Source organism: Haliotis cracherodii, unplaced genomic scaffold (genome assembly GCF_022045235.1).
Source record: "Haliotis cracherodii isolate W230 unplaced genomic scaffold, xgHalCrac1.p SCAF_23, whole genome shotgun sequence".
In the NCBI taxonomy this organism is placed as follows: Eukaryota; Metazoa; Mollusca; class Gastropoda; order Lepetellida; family Haliotidae; genus Haliotis; species Haliotis cracherodii.
The window spans coordinates 10949121-10970319 of NW_027266279.1; the positions used below are offsets into that span (position 1 = coordinate 10949121).

General features: G+C 38.8%; 1 protein-coding gene and 1 pseudogene across 1 annotated transcript; both read right to left on the reverse strand.

Moving 5' to 3' along the window:
- Positions 1–1914: 1914 nt before the first annotated feature.
- Positions 1915–12127, reverse strand: LOC139471846 (thymidine kinase 2, mitochondrial-like). Its single transcript, XM_071254344.1, has 10 exons — positions 12055–12127; positions 11608–11666; positions 10889–10963; positions 10644–10697; positions 8995–9084; positions 6744–6820; positions 4732–4820; positions 4120–4199; positions 3117–3197; positions 1915–2029 (listed from the first exon to the last, which is right to left on the reverse strand). Exons 1-10 carry the CDS (start codon positions 12080–12082, stop codon positions 1943–1945), a joined length of 720 nt encoding a protein of 239 aa, XP_071110445.1. The 5' UTR covers positions 12083–12127; the 3' UTR covers positions 1915–1942.
- Positions 12128–12643: 516 nt separating this feature from the next.
- Positions 12644–13818, reverse strand: LOC139471881 (uncharacterized; annotated as a pseudogene).
- Between the last annotated feature and the right edge of the window lie 7381 nt (positions 13819–21199).

Consider the following 21199-nt stretch of genomic DNA (forward strand, 5'->3'; position numbering starts at 1 on the left):
CCAAGTTATCAAATAAAATATGCCCAAACATGAACACTTCCGCACAAGAATACATATTATGTACAATTCACAAATCAATTCTCAAATAATGATAAATACAAGTAACAAATATTTATGTCACCAATCATGTTCACATCAGTATAATTTAGTTATGTTTAGTGATGACTTCTCTCCTGGCAACAAAGGTGAACACAACAAATTAATGACAGGCTGGTTGCGAGAAGGAATATGAAAATAGTTTTATGCTGAAGTCAGCAAATATTTCAGATACATCACATTGACAAATTAAAATATCAAGTCTAGGCTTCCATTCTAGTGGTTGATAGTCTGAGCATACAATCAACATTGTAACCACCTGAGTTCATATGAGAAAAAATTGCCTGTTATCCTCCAATGGAAGCCCCATGATGGGGTTCTCTGGACCGAATTTAAATGATCTGACACAATGACTTTGTAAATATATTCATGATAATAATACCATTGGGTACACATGCAGCCTGCGAGAGCAAATACTGTAATACATGGAGAATCTCACCCAAGTGTCTTGAAACATCAACATGCGTCAATAAAAGTTTAAACTTTTATCATCTTTGATATATTATATATCAGAAGACTCAAGGGTAATATGTGTATCATCGTAAATCATTCTTCCAATTTTTTCAATTTGTGACAATTTCATTAAAATCAGACCTCAGTTCTCGCTATCGCTAAACAAGGATCTGAGGACATCCCATTACGGGTCACGTCAGAACAACCTTTCATCCGATCAATCAGAGCATCGCTTACCAGATTATGAGAGTGACAGTCGGAATGTGATTTCTAATCATGCAACCTCGAAAACGTTAACTCCAAACAATAATTACGGGTTTAACGACTGCATCTATACAATCTAGACCATCAATTAGCCATTCCAGAATGTTCTTTTGTTCAGGTTTCAAATTTGTTATCGAGAATTTGTCAATATATGTTTCGAAGCGTAGTCGCCAATTTGAAATTTGTGCCGTTAGGAGAAAGCTGCCTTCTGATTGGTCATCCATTGGTCGGTCAAAGTTCATGCAAGGTCGGTCTGACGTGACCCGTAATAAGATATCCTCAGATCTTTGTTTAGCAATAGCGAGAACTAAGATCTGATTTTAATGAGATTGAATTTGGGATAACCAGTGATCTGAGCTTAGAACGTTCAGATGGGGGCGGTCGGGTAGCTTAGTAGTTAAAGCATTCCCTCGTCACGCCGAAGACCCGGTGTGCCCCGCCCCCATCTGAGCCTAGAATGTACAGCTGACCAGCCTCCATGGCTGATGAGAGAGATGAGCAGTTTTGGATGATAACTATGGAATCGTACAATACGCAAGGAGCTACTGTGGCAAAAGTCTGCACCACAAACCTTGGCGTAATAACATGCCGTCATGTTAAAGAGCTATCAAACTGGGAAGGAACTGTTACACAATTTCAAAAAAAAGTTTTGATACAACCCTTTTATGACAATTCAGTTATTATTAATTTCACACTTTTTCATGCATATTTAATAAAAAAAATAAATGTTATCACATAGTTAGTGTTCAAACTGAGGATCTCTGATAATACCTCCACATCGTTGAAGAATGATAATTTAATTAACAAATATTTGTCAAGTGAAGTCATATATATTATATTCTAATTTCTAAACATTCTAAAGGTTCTCAATTTGTAATAATTTTTGTATCGATGACACTGGGAACTTTTTCTGTAAACAAACAAAAACGATATTGCAAATCTGTATTAAAACAATACACATATTTGCATTTGACAAAATTGTTCATTTTTGAAAATATTTTCTGAATGTCAGATATTCAGTTTTGTTTTTATACTGAAATGTATCATATTGCAACCCCTCTATACTATCACACCCCCATTATCAGGAATAATATGTACATGAGCAGTTAATGAATGCAGTGGATGAGCTTCAGCTGAGGTTCCCACTGAGGATCTTTGGTTCCATCTGGGAAATCGTCTTTAGAAGATCTTCTAGATCCAAGTTGGCATCAATAACCTGCAAAGACAGATTTATAACCGAACTTAAACATCGTCAGCTTCACCAATCAGAATCACAATTCGCACAAAGCATTCTTGAGGACGCACAAATGTTCTTATAACTCATTGTAAGAATCAACAAAGTATGAGCTGCTGGAGTGAGTGATTGAGTGAGTGAGTGAGTGACAGTGAATATGGTTTTACGCCGCTTTTAGCAATATTCCAGCAATATCATGGTGGGGGACACCAGAAATTGGCTTCACACATTGTACCCATGTCGGGAATCGAACCCGGGTCTTCGGCGTGACGAGCGAACTCTTTAACCACTAGGCTACCCGACCGCCCCATGAGCTGCTGGAGTCCGTTCCACACAGCCATCATTATGCTGTGAAGATTCCGGGTTAGAATAGGTCTTCAGCAACCCATGCTTGCCGTAAAAGGTGACTATGATAAGAGGCGACCAACGAGATCGGGTGGTCAGACTCGCTGACTTGGTTGAAGCATGTCATCGATCCTAATTGCGTGGATCGTTGCTCATATCAATCACTGGATTGTCTGGTCCAGATTCGATTATTTAGACCTCCATAACAGAGCTGGAATATTGCTGAGTGCGGCGTTAAACAACAAACCAACAAACCAACTTGTGAACTGGGGCTGAGGTGAGGTGAAAATGGTATTCAAGATGATAGCACTTATACAGTGATGTGCTTGCACGTGTCCGGTTTTATACTGCTTGCCCACTGAGATAATATGCCACAGTTCAACATGAATATCCCACAGTAAACTCTGAGACGACCATTCCCTGTTTTAACTCCTTAATGAGGAGTGCCTAGCAGGGTATCATCCTTTGGTATTGGACAATAACACATTAAAGTTGCAATTATCTTGTTTAAATGAAATTAAAGGTCTTTGAAAACAGAAATGTGAGAAATATTTCTTCATGTAGATGTATTTTAAACATTCTTTCAAAAATCAGTTTCAGATCAAAATAGATATCTTCCATGGAGATTCCTGGTAATACAGGCATGTGGTTTCAATGGAAGTGCCTGTTAAGTCTGAAAAGTCTCAATGATACAGAATATGGAAGCTCATAAACCATGTCTCACCAAAAGAGGGGCAGGTAACTCTCCTCTCTTCTTCTCTATCAGCCAATCTTCATGCAGCTTGTGGAGTGAGTTGAGATACTCCTGCAAATGTTAGCAGACAACTAAGAATGAGGTTGGCCAAGTTGAAGACTGGCTCCTAGTCCGACCCACAATATATATCTGATTTCCAAACAGCAAATTTATGCTACCAAATTTACTTTCCAATCTGATTTGATTCAACCAGGCAGAAACTGACGTACAAGATTATTTCACTTTTTTTGCGATGTATACCAGTGACTGTTTGAGGTTGTCTGGCAGGAACTGAGGTGAGGTGAGATTCAAGATTATTTCACTTACATGGTGACTTTCATGCACATACCTCCAACCTTCCTCATTATCTACTACACTAAAGTCTGTAAGGTAATTTAAGGTACCGACGTTTACTACAATATCTGAAAAACTATCAGACCTACTCCAGTCAAAGTTGGTATGAGATTATTAAACAGTCATACATAACTGGATATTACATTTAAAGACAATCGGTGCATGAATAAAAAATCTGTCTATTTAGTTATTACTATATTTCATCAACAACCAGACCTGTTCGTCATGGGTGAAACGAGCATTCATTGAAACAGCCATCTGCATAATGCTACCCCTGCGTGACAGGGCCATATGACACAGTTGAACCAATCAACTCAACTCGAAAGGGTGCACGGGAATCACGTTGAGACGCCCAACGCTAACAGTCACTAAGTGGCCCAGTCGTCTAAGGCACCAAGATTCGCTGTGCAGAGTTGCGTCCCTTGGGCACGCCAGAAACCTATGATTGTGGGTTCGAATCCCAGTTCGCCCCGATTATGTTTCTAGTTTTGTCAGCACCATACCCATGCTCGTGGGTTTCATTAAGCTGACACGCCGTGATATGACTGGAATACTGTTCAAAGCGGCATTAAATCCAATTCACTCGCTCACTGATAGTGACATTAGTATATACATTCACAAACACATGCTGAGTACGTACAATAGGGACATCCTTCTCTTCATCTCTGTTTCTTTTGTGAATCCGATCAAAACAATTTTGTGGACTTGCTCGCAGATAGACTGAAATGAAAGCAAGGGTACCTTGTACAGAAGTGAACCCTCAACAATGTTACGCAAAGCGATGCAATGACATTACACTAGTATTGAACCTCTTCCTCTACATTGAGCCTCTTCCTCTGTATTGGTCAGAGTCAGACAAGTCACCTCCACACAACATGAGCATGATGAACTGGGAAGTGTTACCAGTAAATCAAATTGGGGAATTGTTACAGTGACTGACTGAGTATGGTTTTACGCCGCTTTAAGCAATATTCTAGCAATATCACGGCGGGGGACACCAGAAATGGGCTTCACACAATGTACCAATGTCAGGAATCGAACCCGGGTCTTCCGCGTGACGAGCTAACGCCTTAACCACTAGGCTACCGGCCCGCCCCATGGAATTGTTACAGACAAACAGACAATTTTGGCTGCAGACTGGGGGTCAAATATTGACCTCTGGGGTCCAACATGTAGAGCTAATATTTCCCTCCTGAATCTCACAGGGGCAACATCTTCAAGCCATGAGCATAATACTGAGAAAGTAACGTACCAATGAGGTTGATGTCGGTCGTTGAGTTCTGGTGGAGCCAGTCGTGCCATTCACTGAGGATATTGTAGTCAATGTCTGGCATCAGCCCACTAGACAAGAAGACAACCACAATCATGTTACCATGGTTACCGTGCAGCATTTGAAACTGAACATGAAAGTCCTGAGTAATGTTTTAGCATCTTTTCAGACCCAGCACAACCTCTGACAGGGTGACCGGTGGCCTTGCCAATGTACCAACAATATATGAAATATAAACATGATAAAGTATTTGTGAGTGAGTGAGTATGGTTTTACGACGCTTTTAGCAATATTCCAGCAATATCACGGCGGGGGACACCAGAAATGGGCTTCACACATTGTACCCATGTCGGGAATGGAACCCGGGTCTTCAGCGTGACGAGCGAACGCTTTAACCACTAGGCTACCTGACTGCCCCTTAAGTATTTGTGAGTCTGAAGCTACTTTTCAGGCTTAGAATTTTGGTTTTCCTTGTTTGAAATAAAACTTAAGTGGATGAGTAAAGAAAATTGGTGGACAGTAAAACTTCATGAGCATGCTATTTTTGTTAGTCCTTAGTTGCTTTGATTCAAATGTTCTATATTTTAACATTGTATTCAATGTAATAGTGCCAAATTACACATTGAATACTAGTTCTGAAACAATACTTTGGTGCACCGCGAGTTTTCATGCGACGATACAATACACAAAGTACAAGGCTGACAACTGCATAAGGATCTATATGGAAACCTCACCATTACAGAAAAATAAAGAAGTTCTTATTCATTAATTGTGTCACCTTTGTCATCTGTCAACTTCTAAGGAATGCCTATAAAACAATTGACACGATGCATGTTACGTTTTTTTCTGCATCGATAACATAAGATTCACTTGCTGAAATAGATTACTTAATACTCATTTCATGACCTCCCAGCGTTTTTGTCAGTCAAGTATGAGTATCACAATAGTATTATGAGCTTTGTACCGTGATACATCTTGTATCATGACCTTGCTGTATCGTTTCATCCCTATGGAATTCTCTTCATCCAAATTGCTCTGGTTATCAGTGAAATAACAGTCACCTCCATAAAAACAGGGTTCAAAGTCATGTCATTATAGTCATAACAATATTAGTGAGTTAGTGAGTATGGTTTTACGCCGCTTTTAGCAATATTCCAGCAATATCACGGCGGGGGACACCAGAAATGGGCTTCACACATTGTACCCATGTCGGGAATCGAACCCGGGTTTTCGGCGTGACGAGCGAACGCTTTAACCACTAGGCTACCCGACCGCCCCATAACAATATTAAGTGAGTGAGTTGGGTTTAACGCCGCTTTTAACAGTATTCCAGTTATATCACGGCGTGTCAGCTTAATGTGGGAGGAAAGCCCGAAGTGATGCAGGTCTCAGACGTTTACCACTTCGGTGAAACCCACGAGCACGGGTATGGTGCTGACAAACCTAGAAACATAATCGGGGCGAACCGGGATTCGAACCCACAATCATAGGTTTCTGGCGTGCCCAAGGGACGCAACTCTGCACAGCGAATCGCGGCGCCTTAGACAACTGGGCCACCCGTGCCCCCATAACAATATTAACATAACCTAGGCAGGTCTAGGTAAATCCCTGCTAGGATGCAATATTTTGTGTCCAGTAAAAGCCTACAGGTGGAGCACTTTGATCACCCGTGAAGATCTGGGTTAGAATAGGTGTTCAGCATCCCATGCTTGCCGTAAAAACACGACTTAGCTTGTCGTAAGAGGCAACTAACGGGATCGGGTGGTCAGGCTCGCTGACTTGGTTGATGCATGTCATTGATCCCAATGGCGTGGATTAATGCTCATGATGTCAATCACTGGATTGTCTGGTCCAGACTTGATTATTTACAGACCGCTGTCATACAGCTTGGATACTGCTGAGTAGTGTTTCACAACAAACAAACAAACAAACAAACAAACAAAAGCCTACTGGGAGAACACGGAGATAAAAGTCTGAAGGAAGCATTGTCCTACCCCTGGTGGAGATTTTCAATGAAGCAGTGCCTGGTACTGTAGATCGAGCGCTCGATCATCTTAACTTTGGGTGTGTCCTGAAAATTAAGTAACAAAAGTTTGTATGGGTGAAATCCAATTACAAATCTTGAATGTTGTTAAAGTCTGGTGGAGAAAGTGTGCAACAATCTACCAGCAGTGTCATCATGTTGTCATCACTACTCAGAAGTACACAAATATGATGAAACTTCTCTTTGCATGTCTATCATGATATTTGCATGTTATTGGAGATTATTACCAATTTTTGTGGGAGAAAAGGGTCCTTAAGGGTGCTTGGATTAAATTGTGCTGTGAGAAAGGTGTTTGATGTCAAAACATTCCAGCATACACGTCTTTCAATTAATCAGACATCATATCTAAAAACTGCAACCATGACATAAACAGTTTGTAAATGGGACTTTGCAGAAAATGAGGTCAAATGTTTGATGTCATGTGTCTTTTTTGGGTTTTTTTTGTTTGTTTTTGTTTAATGCCACTCAGCAATATTCCAGCTATATGGCGGCGGTCTGTAAATAATCAAGTCTGGACCAGACAATCCAGTGATTAATATCATGAGCATCCATCCACGCAATTGGGATCGATGACATGCATCAACCAAGTCAGCGGGTCTGACCACCCGATGCCGTTAGTCGCCTTTTACAACAAGCAGAGTCACCTTTTACGGCAAGCATGGGTTGCTGAAGACCTATTCTACCCCAGAATATCTGTCTTTGTAATAAACATGAATTGAAGCTTATGAATTATATTTTTGTGTGCCGAAGGATCTGTATGTTTTAAATAAAATAAGAAGTCAAAATGTGATTTTTCACCTACACGGTCCCTTATTTCATGGTTGGTCACATATGATGATTTCAGTTAACATGGTTTAGTTTAAGCTTGACAAAATAAGTGGTATTTTCACAAATTTAAGACTGACAGATTTATCCCAATTTTCAACATGGTTAGTAAAGACTTTCATTCACAAAATTAAACAATGTTAAAGGGGAAGTGTACACACAAAAATCACTTTCTTTCTTTTTCTAAACAAAACGCAATTTTAGAATTAGTTAGTATCTGTGTTTGAAAATATTCACTCATTTTTTTTCACAGTGAAAGTAGGAAGCTCACAATAGTGTGAAAGTGATATGCCGTTATGAGGCCTTCGTTTTACGAGCGAAATAGGCCTGAGTTATCCCCCTTAGATTATGACGTAATTGGTGCCAATTCAACTGGGTCCCTGTCTATTCTCAACGCAAAAGATATCAAGGACCAGTTTGCGGTAAAACAACATGGTCTACGACACACTCCGGCGCAGTGGTGAGTCAGCATAACACAATTCTGGCTGGCATCTGAGATGCTAGAATCACAAAACTGTACCTACACCACGTGAAGCGGCTCTAACAAAGCATGATGACGTCATAATGTTTATCAATTGGCACCAATGACGTCATATTGCAAGGGACATAAGCCATGGTGTTTTTGTTATGGAAATAGAACACTTGGTAAATGTGAAAAATATAAATCGTTTTAGTGCAAAAAATATGTTAATTAAATATGATGTTTTTATATTTTTGTCTATGACACTTCTATGTTAACACTTTTAATGTGGAAAAAGTACAAGAAAAAAAGGTTCATTTCCGTGTGAACTTGCCCTTTAAAGGCCTTTCAAATCGGTCTTAAAAAAATTAAAAAGTTACTTGATTTAAACTTGTTCATCCCACTCAAGCTCATGAAGCTATTGAAAATCAAGAAATTAAGTGTCTTCGGCGTGACGAGCGAACACTTTAACCACTAGGCTACCCGACCGCCCCCGCAATCCTTTGAACGTAAATAGACGAGTATGTATTCAATGCTGTGTTGCTGGGTGAGCAGTGTTTAGCTTGTTTTTATAAGATATTTTACCAGGTCACCAAGAAAGAAAGTTAGAGACTGTCATAACAGCTTGATCAATTTAACAGACTGCGCACACTTGTGGCTGAACTTGCTGAGAAGCACTGTCTAAATATTGCACTCCATTTATTAATTGTTTATTGAACTTTGTCGTATATGTCACTGTTTCCATTCATGTGTAGAAAAAGCTGACACGACAACGTTATGTCCAGAGAAAAATGTGTCACTTTATGAATGCATGCAATGGACATTCACATTTTGGTCATTTTTTTCACGATTTACAGTAATGGCTAGAAAAATCAGTAAAGAATGAAACAAGGTGAATTATTGCACACTGTCGTACCTCTTTGTTTTCATGGTGTTCCATCATGGTGAGGGTCACATAGGACTGGAATGCCAGACTCCACCTTGCTGCATCTTTGTACATCATGTCCTGCAGCAGACAGAGACCAACACTCACTCCAGTGTACACACACACTGGCCATGCAACCACAGATCTCTGCACTGCAATACTTTTGTCCACTTCCATTTGTATTGATACAATCTTACTGAACCGATCTTTAAAAGGTTTTTTTTGTTTGTAACACATGATTACTATAATTTATTTCTAAGCTCTGTTCAACATGAGACATCAAGGCTTTCAGTAAAGAAGGTCGTGTTGTTTGGTTGGTTGGTTTGTTGTTTTACGCCGTACTCAGCAATATTCCAGCTATGTGTCTGTAAATAATCAAGTCTGAACCAGACAATACAGTGATTCATATCATCAGCATCAACCCACGCAAATGGGATTGACATGCATCAACCAAGTCAGCGAGCCTGACCACCCGATCCTGTTAGTCGCCTCTTACAAGCATAGTCGCCTCTTACGGCAAGCATGGGCTGCTGAAGACCTATTCTACCCTGGATTTTCACGCGTTTGTTGTTTGTAGTAAGTGTTGCAAAGTAAAGATATTGAAAACATTTCCTGTGGAATACCCCCTCCCAAAAAGGTAAATTTCTCTTTTTAAATGCAATAGCAGCCTCCAAATTGACAACAGTCTGCTAGCCCGAGACAATTAGCATTAGCATTAATAGCATGTGCTAAACATGCTAAAACTCCAATGATGGTAGTCCTCATTGACTTGTAGCATTTGAGGGCTATGACTCGGAATCAGTTCAAATAGTAACAAATTGGAACTGAATATTGCTGACAGAAAATGTAAACGTACTCAATGTTTTTGTCTTTTTCAAGCAGGACTAAATAAGATTTCCACCAGTCCTCTGGAGTACTACAAGTCTTCCAAAAAATGTCTATGGCTGAATAGTATGCAACTTGGTATGACAAACAAGCAAAACGCAATTGTAAGTATATATCCTGCAAAAAATAAGTACAGTCCCTGCATATCACAATATACATCGCAAGTTGATTTTGGCTGGAAATATTTATCCACAGACTCAAATTCAGCAACAAGGTTGGAATTTTATTCATGGGTGATACGGTCATATTTTAAACCGATCAAGTTTGTTTCAATCTCAAAGTCATTGACTATAACAAGTACTGTTGATTTGACCCTTTTTGGGCCTGTCTTTTCCAGAGACCGCGTCCATGGCCTAGTGGTAGAGTGTCTGCTCGGGATTTTTATCCCTGGCCCACATCTCATACCAAAAGATGTGAAAAGATGGTACTTGTGGTTACCCTGTCTGGTGCTTGGCATTAAGGGGCTAAAACAGGGGACAGTATACTCTGTGTGTGTGTGTGTGTGTGTGTGTGTGTGTGTGTGTGTGTGTGTGTGTGTGTGTGTGTGTGTGTGTGTGTGTGTGTGTGTGTGTGTGTGTGTGTGTGTGTTATTTATGTTAAACTGCGGTATGGTATCTCAATGGACTAGCACTATAAAATCGTCATTAGTCCGGACAAGTGCAACTCGCAAGTCATATTTCCAATTTATCTTTAAAGACAGAACCACCAATGCCTACCAATATACTCCAGTATGTAAAATATATTCGTATACCTACCAGACTGTTGTATCCTTTGACACTCTTCCATTTGTCAACTGGTTCTGGTAGCACCTGAAATAACATTCTTTCAAAATGAGAAAAACAATTGATTAAAGTACACAGACTTAAACTCTACAATCCCCTGTTGTAGCAATATCCTTGTACTTTATGTTGTCATAAACAAAATAACATTAATGTTGACATGGTTGAAAAGAAAAGTTTCTTATTTTACATTTCCAAACACTTACTGAAAAGAAACTTACCTCCACTTTGGGGTTCCCTTTGAAGTGTTGAAGAAAGGTGGTCTTCCCACAGCCAATGTTCCCCTCTACAGCAATCTGAAACAAGACGTTCGTCATGGTATCTACTATTTGTTTTATTTGGCCTCTGTTCCCTGTCCATCAGTCAACATTGTCAAATAAAGGAATGTGATTCATTTTTGGCTTAATCATCTTGATGTAGCAGTAATATTGCATCCCATGGTAATACTAATTTCTCTTTCAGCCCACAGCATATAAAATGTTCGTTATATAGAAAATGTGTTGCTGCTTTCATTTGTTAACTTTATTAAAAGCTGTTGCCATTTTCAGTGGTGACATGTTTGGCTGATTTTAAAGTATCTAGTGTCCATTGGCAAATATTCTTTATTTATAATGATAGATAAATGACTTGCATCACCACTGATGCAATCAGGAAACTTAACAGCATATTTTCAACACAAACTGCATCAAATATGCATGTTTCTCTGAGTAATTATCATCTTATCAAATGTGAGTGTAAAATCATTTTGGGTAGATCTACAAACTAACCACATAGACCTACCATTAAAATATTTCATGTTATCAGAGACCATGAAATAGATATCAATTTATGGTCTCTGATGCTATCTTCAAAAACAGTCAATCTTGTCATCTACAAAACTGTGATTATGAGATAATTCAATGAAGATTTGAAAATCTACAAATAATGTATCATTTCTCACTGTAAAGATTTGTGATTTTGTAGTCCCATCAGGAGTAGGCATCAACTGTGTTAAGTTTCCTGAAATGAAAATAACAAAGGTGCTGATATTGCAGAAATTGACTTGATAACCATGTAATGTAGGCTTAGCCTAGGTCTAACAAAGAATAAAGCATTAATTGTATTTGTACATGTGACATAATAGAGTTCATGAAATGTTTTTAGGAGTTTACAAATTGTATATACAAACTACATGAATATTATACGTTTTGAGACATTCAAGCAATGATTGATCAAACATTTCTTTGAACTCGGCCCAAGTCCTCTTTTGGCGCAATAAGGTTGAGCTTACAAGTCAATATTAAGTCCCAAGAGTAAGAACGCAAAACAATCTCTATGCATAACAAGATGTTGTTTTAAGAATAAAGTCGACGATTTGCTGGAAAGGAAATGCATAAACAACAATTACCTAGCTGATGTAAGCTTGAACCCAACATTTTTTCATCAATGTGATTGTGTTCTCGTCAGGTATCCCAGTGTTGGAAGATCACAAATCCCGCTAATTCACAACTCCTTACACAGATATACCTCCCAACAACTCCAAGCAGCGATATCGTAGTGTTGAGCATTGAATTTGCGCTGGAACGAGAGTTACACGCGCTGCTCTTAAGCTTGCATAAATTAGGTCAGATGAAAAAGTAATGTCGGGAGCTTCTATACTTACCGGTGTCATTCAACATTTGTTACCTGTGAAATATATACATAACATAACTCTTTCATCAAGGGGGGTTCGATCACGGGGGTGCAGGCTAAAACGGCATCTCAGCAAAACGTCACCGATTTCTCTGGCGAAAACGGCACCGCATTTGGCGAAAACGGCTACTATGAGTCGGGCGAAAACGGCACCTCTGTTTTTAATAACGATAACAACGATTTTTGTAGTAATATATAGGTTTTATTTACATGGTATTTTATTAGGGATGTATTAACATTTCCTCTTTGCAGAGATATAAGTAAATATAGTATTTGATTGGTGATTTACATTGTATTTCCTCTTTTCAGTAAATATGTTCCTATATACATGTCTATCATCATCATCATCATCATCATCATCATCATCATCCTCTTCACAAAATTGGTCCATGAACAACAGAACATTGTGAAAGTACTTGGGTCAGGGAGAGATCCCCATCCTTGTATCTTCGCCATACGTCGAAGATCTCCTCTTGACGAGATGTTGAAGAATTGCGAACATACGCCCTGAGTCGTCCCTCCTGAATCAGTCGCGACTGTAGAGGCAACAGACTGGCCTCTCGGAACAGCTCTGGGATCAATCTGTAGATCCCCAGGGACTGCTCACCCACCTTGTTGTTGATGCGTCTGTGCCAACCTAAAACATGAGAAAAAAGAAATTTTAATGTATAATAAAAACATTTTCATTGTTTAATATACTTTATTTTTATTGTTTGTATTTGTATTTGAACTATTTGTATTATTTTTTATTAACTTCCACAAAGTTGTTTGTCCTGACAGCTATATTGAACACAGACCAGGATCGGGGAGAGAAGGTGGGATGAGCAATCCACTGGGCTTGAAAATAGTTGATGAGGTCACGCAGTTTGCCAGTGGCCGGGACACGCTCTGTTATCTTCAAAAACATCCTCGTGATGTCAGCGGCCGGTAGAAAGGGGAGTGCCATGATTTTCCGGACAAACTTGTGGATGGCATCCTCCTCCATGTAGGCTACCTAGAAACAAATGAAAAATTTATGTAAGACATATGAGATAAATAAGATATATTAGATTAGATATATGTTACTATCTATTTCTATTACAGTTCTTCTTTTTTTTACAATACATTAAATATATATTATACCTGCAATCCAATTTCTTGACATTTCCGCCAGACTACCTGAGTCAGGTGGAACAGGCATCCACGGATGCGGGCTTCTGGTAGGGTCTTACTAATAGCTTTCCACGCAGCCTGTTCAAAGTCCAGTATTATCGTCTTGACTTGAGGATCGTTGGGGAGTAGATCTAAAAGCTTCTTCAAGACTTTGACGTAGTCCGTCATGCACAAAAGCATGAATGGTCAGCAGTTGATGGAACGGACGTTTGACAATCTTAAACGTTCCGTCCATAAACCATTGACCACTCCTACTTAGGTGCTGTAATTGCCGGTCAGTAGCAAGCATGATATGCCTCTCATCCTTGTGAATTATGTCGCCACGGACGAAGCCTTCGGGTAAGAAGTCCTCGGCAATCTGAAATTATAAATGTGTTAAAATACAATATTCGTTATGTTACAACATTTCGGTTATTCTATGAATTTGAATGATAGCATTATTTAGTTCAATTTATTATAAGTAGTACCTCGAAGTCCAGTGTCCTCGGTTCTTTGGGGCGCAACAGTTCCCTGGTTCGGTTCGCCATGCGAATGAGTGTCGAGTGGTTTTGGCGATGTGATCACGGCGATGTATTTCCCCCCGCGTTATAATGATCGTGGTAGTATTGTAGATGATTGCTTCACTGTGTCATTTGCAGACCACTCCACCTTTAGGGGTCTTTTAAGGGATATCATCTTCCCGAGACAAGGGAGTAGACTTTAAAAGTCCAGTCCCACCCTTGCCGAACTAGGCTGCAGTTATGGAGTTACATTATTGCTGAACTAACGACTCGATGCATCGTCCAATCAAAATCCCGTCACGAAATCGACATCTGGTTCATAAACAACATGGAAACCGACGTGCCGAATTCAACCTTATTCTTCAAAAATAATTTGGTTTTTTAGAAAAGACAACCATTTATAAGTCCGTTGATTTACCATTGAATCCCTGTACAAGCCTGAATACAATACATACGATGGTTTTTAGTATTTAGTGGTCACAGCGTCCGCTCGCCACGCCGAACACCCAGTTTTGATTTTCCACAAGGTACAATGTGTGAAGCCCATTTATGTGAACCCCAGCCCCCACCAACCGTGATACTGCTGAAATATTGCCATAAGCGACTAATGACATGTCTAAACTTATTCTCATTGTGGACACATTAGTTACCACTCCATTAGTAAGTTTCCTCATAAGAGGAGGGAGACGGAATCATGGGAAAATATGTTTTAAATATATTTAATTACAGAATGGGTGAAACTGGATTGGTAAACAAGTAAAGACTTATGTCAATACCGCTCCAGCTGTCATACAAATGTCATCAATAATAATGTACAGTCACGGGTACGTAATAAGGGAATTAAACATAAAAACACAGTTGTCGACTCTGAATATGCTGAAGTAAAAATAAGTAGAGATTAAACGATAGTTTGCATTTAGACAAAGTTTGGAAATCTCGCAGGAGGCTGATATGAAATTATGAACAGATTTTAGTATTTCTAAATTAATCATTGCTGCAGTATTTGCATTTCCATAAAGAATAGACTTTAGATCATTTGGAATAAAAATACATCGGTATTTTTTTCTTATGCCGGTGTAGTTGGTACAGGTAGAGAAATAGTGAAGTGCATCTTCATGGTGCTAGCCACAAGAACAATTTGGATTAGCTGATAAGAACATTTTAAATCTCTCAGCATAGAGGTCACTACAGTGAATGAGTATAGTTTTACGCCGCTTTTAGCAATATTCCAGCAATATCACGGCGGGGGACACCAGAAATGGGCTTCACACATACATTGTACACATGTTGGGAATCGAACCCGGGTCGTCGGCCTGACGAAAGAACGCTTTAACCACTTGGCTACCCGATCGCCCTCTGCCTCTTATGACTCTTATGTAGTCACTACAACCAGGTCTCAGGCGACCGTGCACAGTTTGGTTGAACCTAGGGCCATAGTTTAAATCACGATTATTGCAATGCTTTTCATCACCTTTGATAATTATTTTAAAGTCTTTTCAATGTATTGCTCAAATATGACTTGAGGTGGGTCATAAAAAATAATACACTTTCTCATTGAGGGTCATGATCAAATGTACATGGGCATGGGGAGGTTCATCCAAAAAGTGATAAGCAATAGGGGTGGGTCATTATGTTCTGTATATTACAGCATCAAAGACCTCTTTATCGTTGATGTACCCATTTTTCTATAGACAACCAAATATCATGTCACCGGTTTGGCAGCTGCTTTGTTTATCCAGACGATAAAAATGTAGACGACGATATAGAATACCCATTTTCATTTACTCTAAAAGAAATATCGATTAATATTTGCTGGGATGTTCAAATATATTTTTACAGTTGTAGTGTATTATCTGCGGAGTTGCCATGGCGCCAAGTTAGAAAGTTTAGGATCTGATGAACGCTGCATGAAAATGCACCGAAACTATGAATCGACTGAGAAATATTCGAATATTTGTTCGAAATAAGCAAAAGTACAACCCAGCATCTTTTTCCACGGACCTGCAATATGTTGACATTACTGATTTTGCTGGAACAACAATTGGTTACATTAAAGAGGTTGTTATTGTCCTATTTTCGATCACAATGTTTGCATGACAATATTGCCTGAAAATACGACTGGCCGAGAACAATAAACAGTTGCAACAATTACTGGGTTTTATAACCAAGTGCTTTGTAGTTGCACCGCATATGTCCTCTTCAAAGAAAATGAACAAAAACCCGTTTGACTATTTTTTACATTAGATTTTGTCGAGTCTTCGAAGTAAGATGTGGTTTAAATATAATAATCCCCTGTACAGTGTTTCGGATTTCTTTTTATATCGGCACAAAAAAATACAACTTAACTTTGTCTGACAGTTTAATTTCCGTGGAATATTAAAAGATGATACAAATAATAATTGATGTGTCATGCATAACTTTGAACTTGTTTTTTAATGACTGGACTGACTGTCGACAGCTTTACTTAGAGCCTGTGTCCCTCATATCATGAGGCCTACTATAAGTGCCACAGTCACAATTCATCACAAACATTTAGTTTTTCTTAGCAACAGATTCTTCTCCTGAATCGTCTGCTTAATTCATACTGCTTGCCATTCTTATGAATCATGTCATATGTGGCCAATATTATGGAGCAATTATATGCTGATGACATTGTATTAGGCCATTGACTAAAAATATAGAAGTGTCCATAATTAGTCCTACAAGAAGTTCAGAGGTATTTAAGATTTCTTTGCAATAGATACACTTTGACAGAATCATCAGCTTTTTGCCATGCTTCTGAATTATGTCATGTGGCCAGTGTTATGATCACCTAGGCCTACAAGAACTTCAGAGGTATCAAATATCAGTAAAACTGCTCCAGTGAAAGCAAAGTGACAATTAAATTTACTGTCTCTCTGATGCATTGTTTGTATCTTTTATCTATGTTTTTTTTGTGATCCATTTACCTCATCACAGCTGACTGACAAAGCATCATCTGCAGTGGTCAGATAAGGCTTACAAGTCAAACAGTATCGGCCTTTAGATGAACCTTATCTCTACCTCTCAAGGTCTCAATGGGACAACAGCCTTTGAATTTACCAGTCCGTTATTATTTACTATTGTTCTGGTCCATAACTGGTATACACCCGACACGAGAACACAAATACTGTTGTAATGATGTAACCATTTTTCTGCTCCTAAAACTAACCCGATAATCCAACATTCATTGGTTGCTATTACACAGTTGCGAACACCTTGAACAGTAGTGTGTATCAAAGCTCCAGATAAGCTTTTGGTGTTGGTATTTTACCCATGCATTTTAAAATCATTGGGTATGTCATTCTATCTGGGTATTCTAATTTCTGTTACCCACTAGTTTTTACACATGTGGGTATTAAGTTAAATATTTAAAAACACTATTCATCTAGTCCCTGCAAACTGGTGTCGTGTGGGTTCAAGAGCTTTATAGGACTAAAAAATATCACGATATTTCCACAAGAAAGTGTGATGGCAAATGATCATGATGTAACTGTCATCGTGGAGTTTGGCAAGGTTGACGGAATACCCGTTTATAATTTAAAAAAATAAGTTGCTGATTTGCTAATCGAATACGCAGGGTTACTTCACAATATTTTGAATATACGCACAAATTTTATGTTTGTAGCGTATCTGTAATGTTCGTTGCGTAATTGATAGGCTTGGATTTTATTTTACTGCGTATTTCTGCATTTCTGATGCGTATTTTACTCAGATACGCAGCTTATCTGGAGCTCTGGTGTATTGAGAGCAGATAATGCATGAGCCTTGTTCCTTTAGTGCATATTGAAAAAAAATGATGGAAATGTTTTTTTTAACCCTCCCTAACTCCCCAGATCTATTTCGAAATGCATAATAAGGAGAACAAGAAATTTGGTTAAAATGTATTCTGTTAATTTGAAAGATGAACCCGAAACAAACTAAAGATCACCATTTCCCTGCTTAATCATCCTTAGTTATCAAGGATATTACATTCCCATTGTATTATCATTAGTACCCTTGACACATTTTCCACCATAGCTTAATTTTGAGCCTGGTGGGAAAGACACAACACTGAAAATAGCATTCTAATCAAATTACCATGTACCGTATTTGACGTAATAAGCGCCCCAGGCACTCTCAAAATTACAAATAGGGGGCTCTTATTAGAATATTATTTTGGTGAAAAAAAAACAGAGTTGAAAGATAAATTTCGTGGTTTATGCTGACAGCCTGAAATGTTTATATATACGACAGGTATATTTTTCCAGAATTTAATTGCCCATAATTAAGGGTGCATATAACACACGAGTGCGTATTATACGCGAACACACGAGTGCGTATTATACGCGAATAAATGAGTCTTGTGTGCATTGATCAATCGGAAGGGGTGCTAATGGGGTTTGTTCACTAGCCTATATATTAGCAAATATCGCCATGGGCGCTTATTAGAGCGGGGCGCTTATAACGTTGAATACGGTATACCCCCTCAAATACCAGTGGGAATGCCTGGTAGCCAATTCAGACTTCCCTTACCCTATCTCTTTGGAATAAATATTGTAGTTGATTGATCGTTTGTGATAGTTTTCTGATTTGATTCAATGTATCAAGGCCTCGCTAATATGAGCATGCAATTTTTACATCAGATCTCTGCCGAACTCTCTCTTAAGAAGAGTCATTTCATGCTCATTAGCAGGTGAAATTGTGTGCTGAATTGCTGAGATTGCTGATGAGATAGGACGTCATTCCGAAACAAAGCCTTTGTGGCAGATGGATCCAGGGGATTTATCAACATAACAAATACACTTGAAAAAGAATCTATAATCCTGCATCATGACCTTGGAATGTATTTATTTTACGGAAAAACAAAAACAATCTATAAATGCATACAAAAGCAAGTCTAGCTAGCTCCATTCCACAGTCTATGAAATCAGCAAAGGGAATTTTTTTTTTTCTTTAGAGTCAAGAAGGATATTGTGTAATATAAGATTTCATAGACAGGAAAATATGCATATCCTGTTCAGTCTTTCATGTTAAAGTGACATTGCATATGCCAGTGATGACATTGTCTTTCCGATGTGTTGTAGGAGTGTAAACGGAACAATGCAGCTAAGATAGATGACCTGTACTATGACAATACACCCCTTGCAGATGATCGGTATGTTGCCAACATTTTGGTTTATATTTATTGTGTGACTTAACAGAATCCTGCATGTCGTGTATAAACAGTGACATCTTTTGCCATGTAGAATCAAAGATAGGCAATGGTATCTAAACAACAGTGTTTGTAAGTCTAAATAGTGGGGTGCACTATTAGTAACATGTGTCACAAGCAGGATTCACTGAATTTTAGCGATTTTAACCCAGGGAAGATATGGGCCAGAATTGGTCTTCAGCAACCCATGTTTGTCGTAAGAGGCGATGAATAAGTTTGGAGGGTCAGACTTGCTGATGTGGTTATTTTTGTCACCATATCTCAATTCCGTAGAATGCGGCCCGTGAAGATCCGAGACAGATAGATCTTCAGCAACCCATGCTTGCAGTAAAAGATGACTATGCTTGTCGTAAAAAGGTGTGATCGGGTGGTCAGGCTCGCTGACTTGGTTGATGCATGTCATTGATCCCAATTGTGTGGATTGATGCTCATGTTGTCAATCACTGGATTGTCTAGTCCAGTCTCGATTATTTACAGACCGCTGTCATATAGCTGGAATATTGCTGAGTGTGGCATTAAACAACAAACAAACTGTAGAATGCTAATCACTTGATTATGTGGTCCAGACTTGATTATTCACAAAATGCTGTCATTTAGCTGGAATATTGCTGAGTGTGGCATTAAACAACAAATACAGACAATGCTGGATTTTATCAGCGGTGTTTGTACACAAGAGCAAAGGCCAAGGAATGTACCCAAACATTCGGCTTATAAGATACTGTACATCTTGCTAGTGACACATGTAACTCTGTACAATATTTAAACTCAGGTACTGACACAAGGACTTATGTATTGAGTAATATTGGTGAATGTGACAAAATCATCTACCTAATGACCGACCCGTGAAGATCCGGGTTAGAATAGGTCTTCAGCAACCCATGCTTGCCATAAAGGCAACTATGCTTGTCGTAAAAGGCGACTAAGGGGATCGGGTGGTCAGGCTCGCTGACTTGGTTGATGCATGTCATCGATTCAAATTGCGTGGATTGATGCTCATGATATTAATCACTTGATTTTCTGGTCCAGACTCGATTATTTACAGACCGCTGTCATATAGCTGGAATATTGCTGAGCGCGGCATTAAACAACCAACCAACCAACCTAGTGACCACCATGGGAATCTCACTATGGTAACTCAAAGTGGGTCAGTTGGGACTTGACAAGCATGTAACGCCATGTCAAACATTCAGGCCTATTTGATTATTCTTTAATGAATTTGGAAGTTACTTGGCTCTGATTGGCCCATCAGAGGCATCAAATCACAATAACCACCTCGGATTGATTCAACTGATTTTCGGTCCACATCACCACGGAAGCTAATATTTATTGAAAAGTTACTCTAAAATGTTTTGTGATTTTAGTACATGGGGCACTGTCCCAGTATTCAGCATCTTGATTATCTTCCTGGAAAAATATCATGAAAAGTGTCAATAGTAGTATTTGAAATTGATCATAAATCAGAAAGTGTTACTTAGGACAAATACTCATTGATTATGATCAGATATGTTTATTTTATGTTCAGAAATAACAGGTCAAAAGGTCCTGCTATTATTAGTATGATCATGAATGGCTTAACATTTATACAAATATTTCATGTTATTTATTTTTCTCAACAATTCATTTTGATTCAATATGATTGATCGTTGTATTTGTTTTGAAATCAATAAAGCTTCTCTTATTTTGAACATTAATAATACTGTCAATTTGTGTTCTCTAGCTCTGTAGCTCATTACAACCTTACTGATGGAACTATCCTGGAAACGACCTCTAACCCCTTCTGGGTGGCATGTATTAATATCAAGATGGTGGAGGTTGAACGGCAGAGAGAAGCCCATCCCCATGATATCGGAGTACAGAAGTGGACACACAAGTCGTATATCCGCAAGAGGACTATTCTTAGTGTCTTGCTTAACTCCAAGAAGTAAGTTAGTACTAGAGAGCAGTGGATCTATACAGTTTGTTTGTTTGTTTGTTTGTTTGTTTTTTGAATAACACAA

Coding starts and splice junctions, on each gene's coding strand:
- LOC139471846 (XM_071254344.1), bottom strand. CDS start 12,082: ATGTTGGGTTCAAGCTTACATCAGCTAG. Junction 10,964..11,607: donor CAAAATCACAAATCTTTACA/GTGAGAAATGAT, acceptor GTCTTGTTTCAG/ATTGCTGTAGAGGGGAACAT. Junction 4,821..6,743: donor ATTGAAAATCTCCACCAGGG/GTAGGACAATGC, acceptor CTTCTTGTCTAG/TGGGCTGATGCCAGACATTG.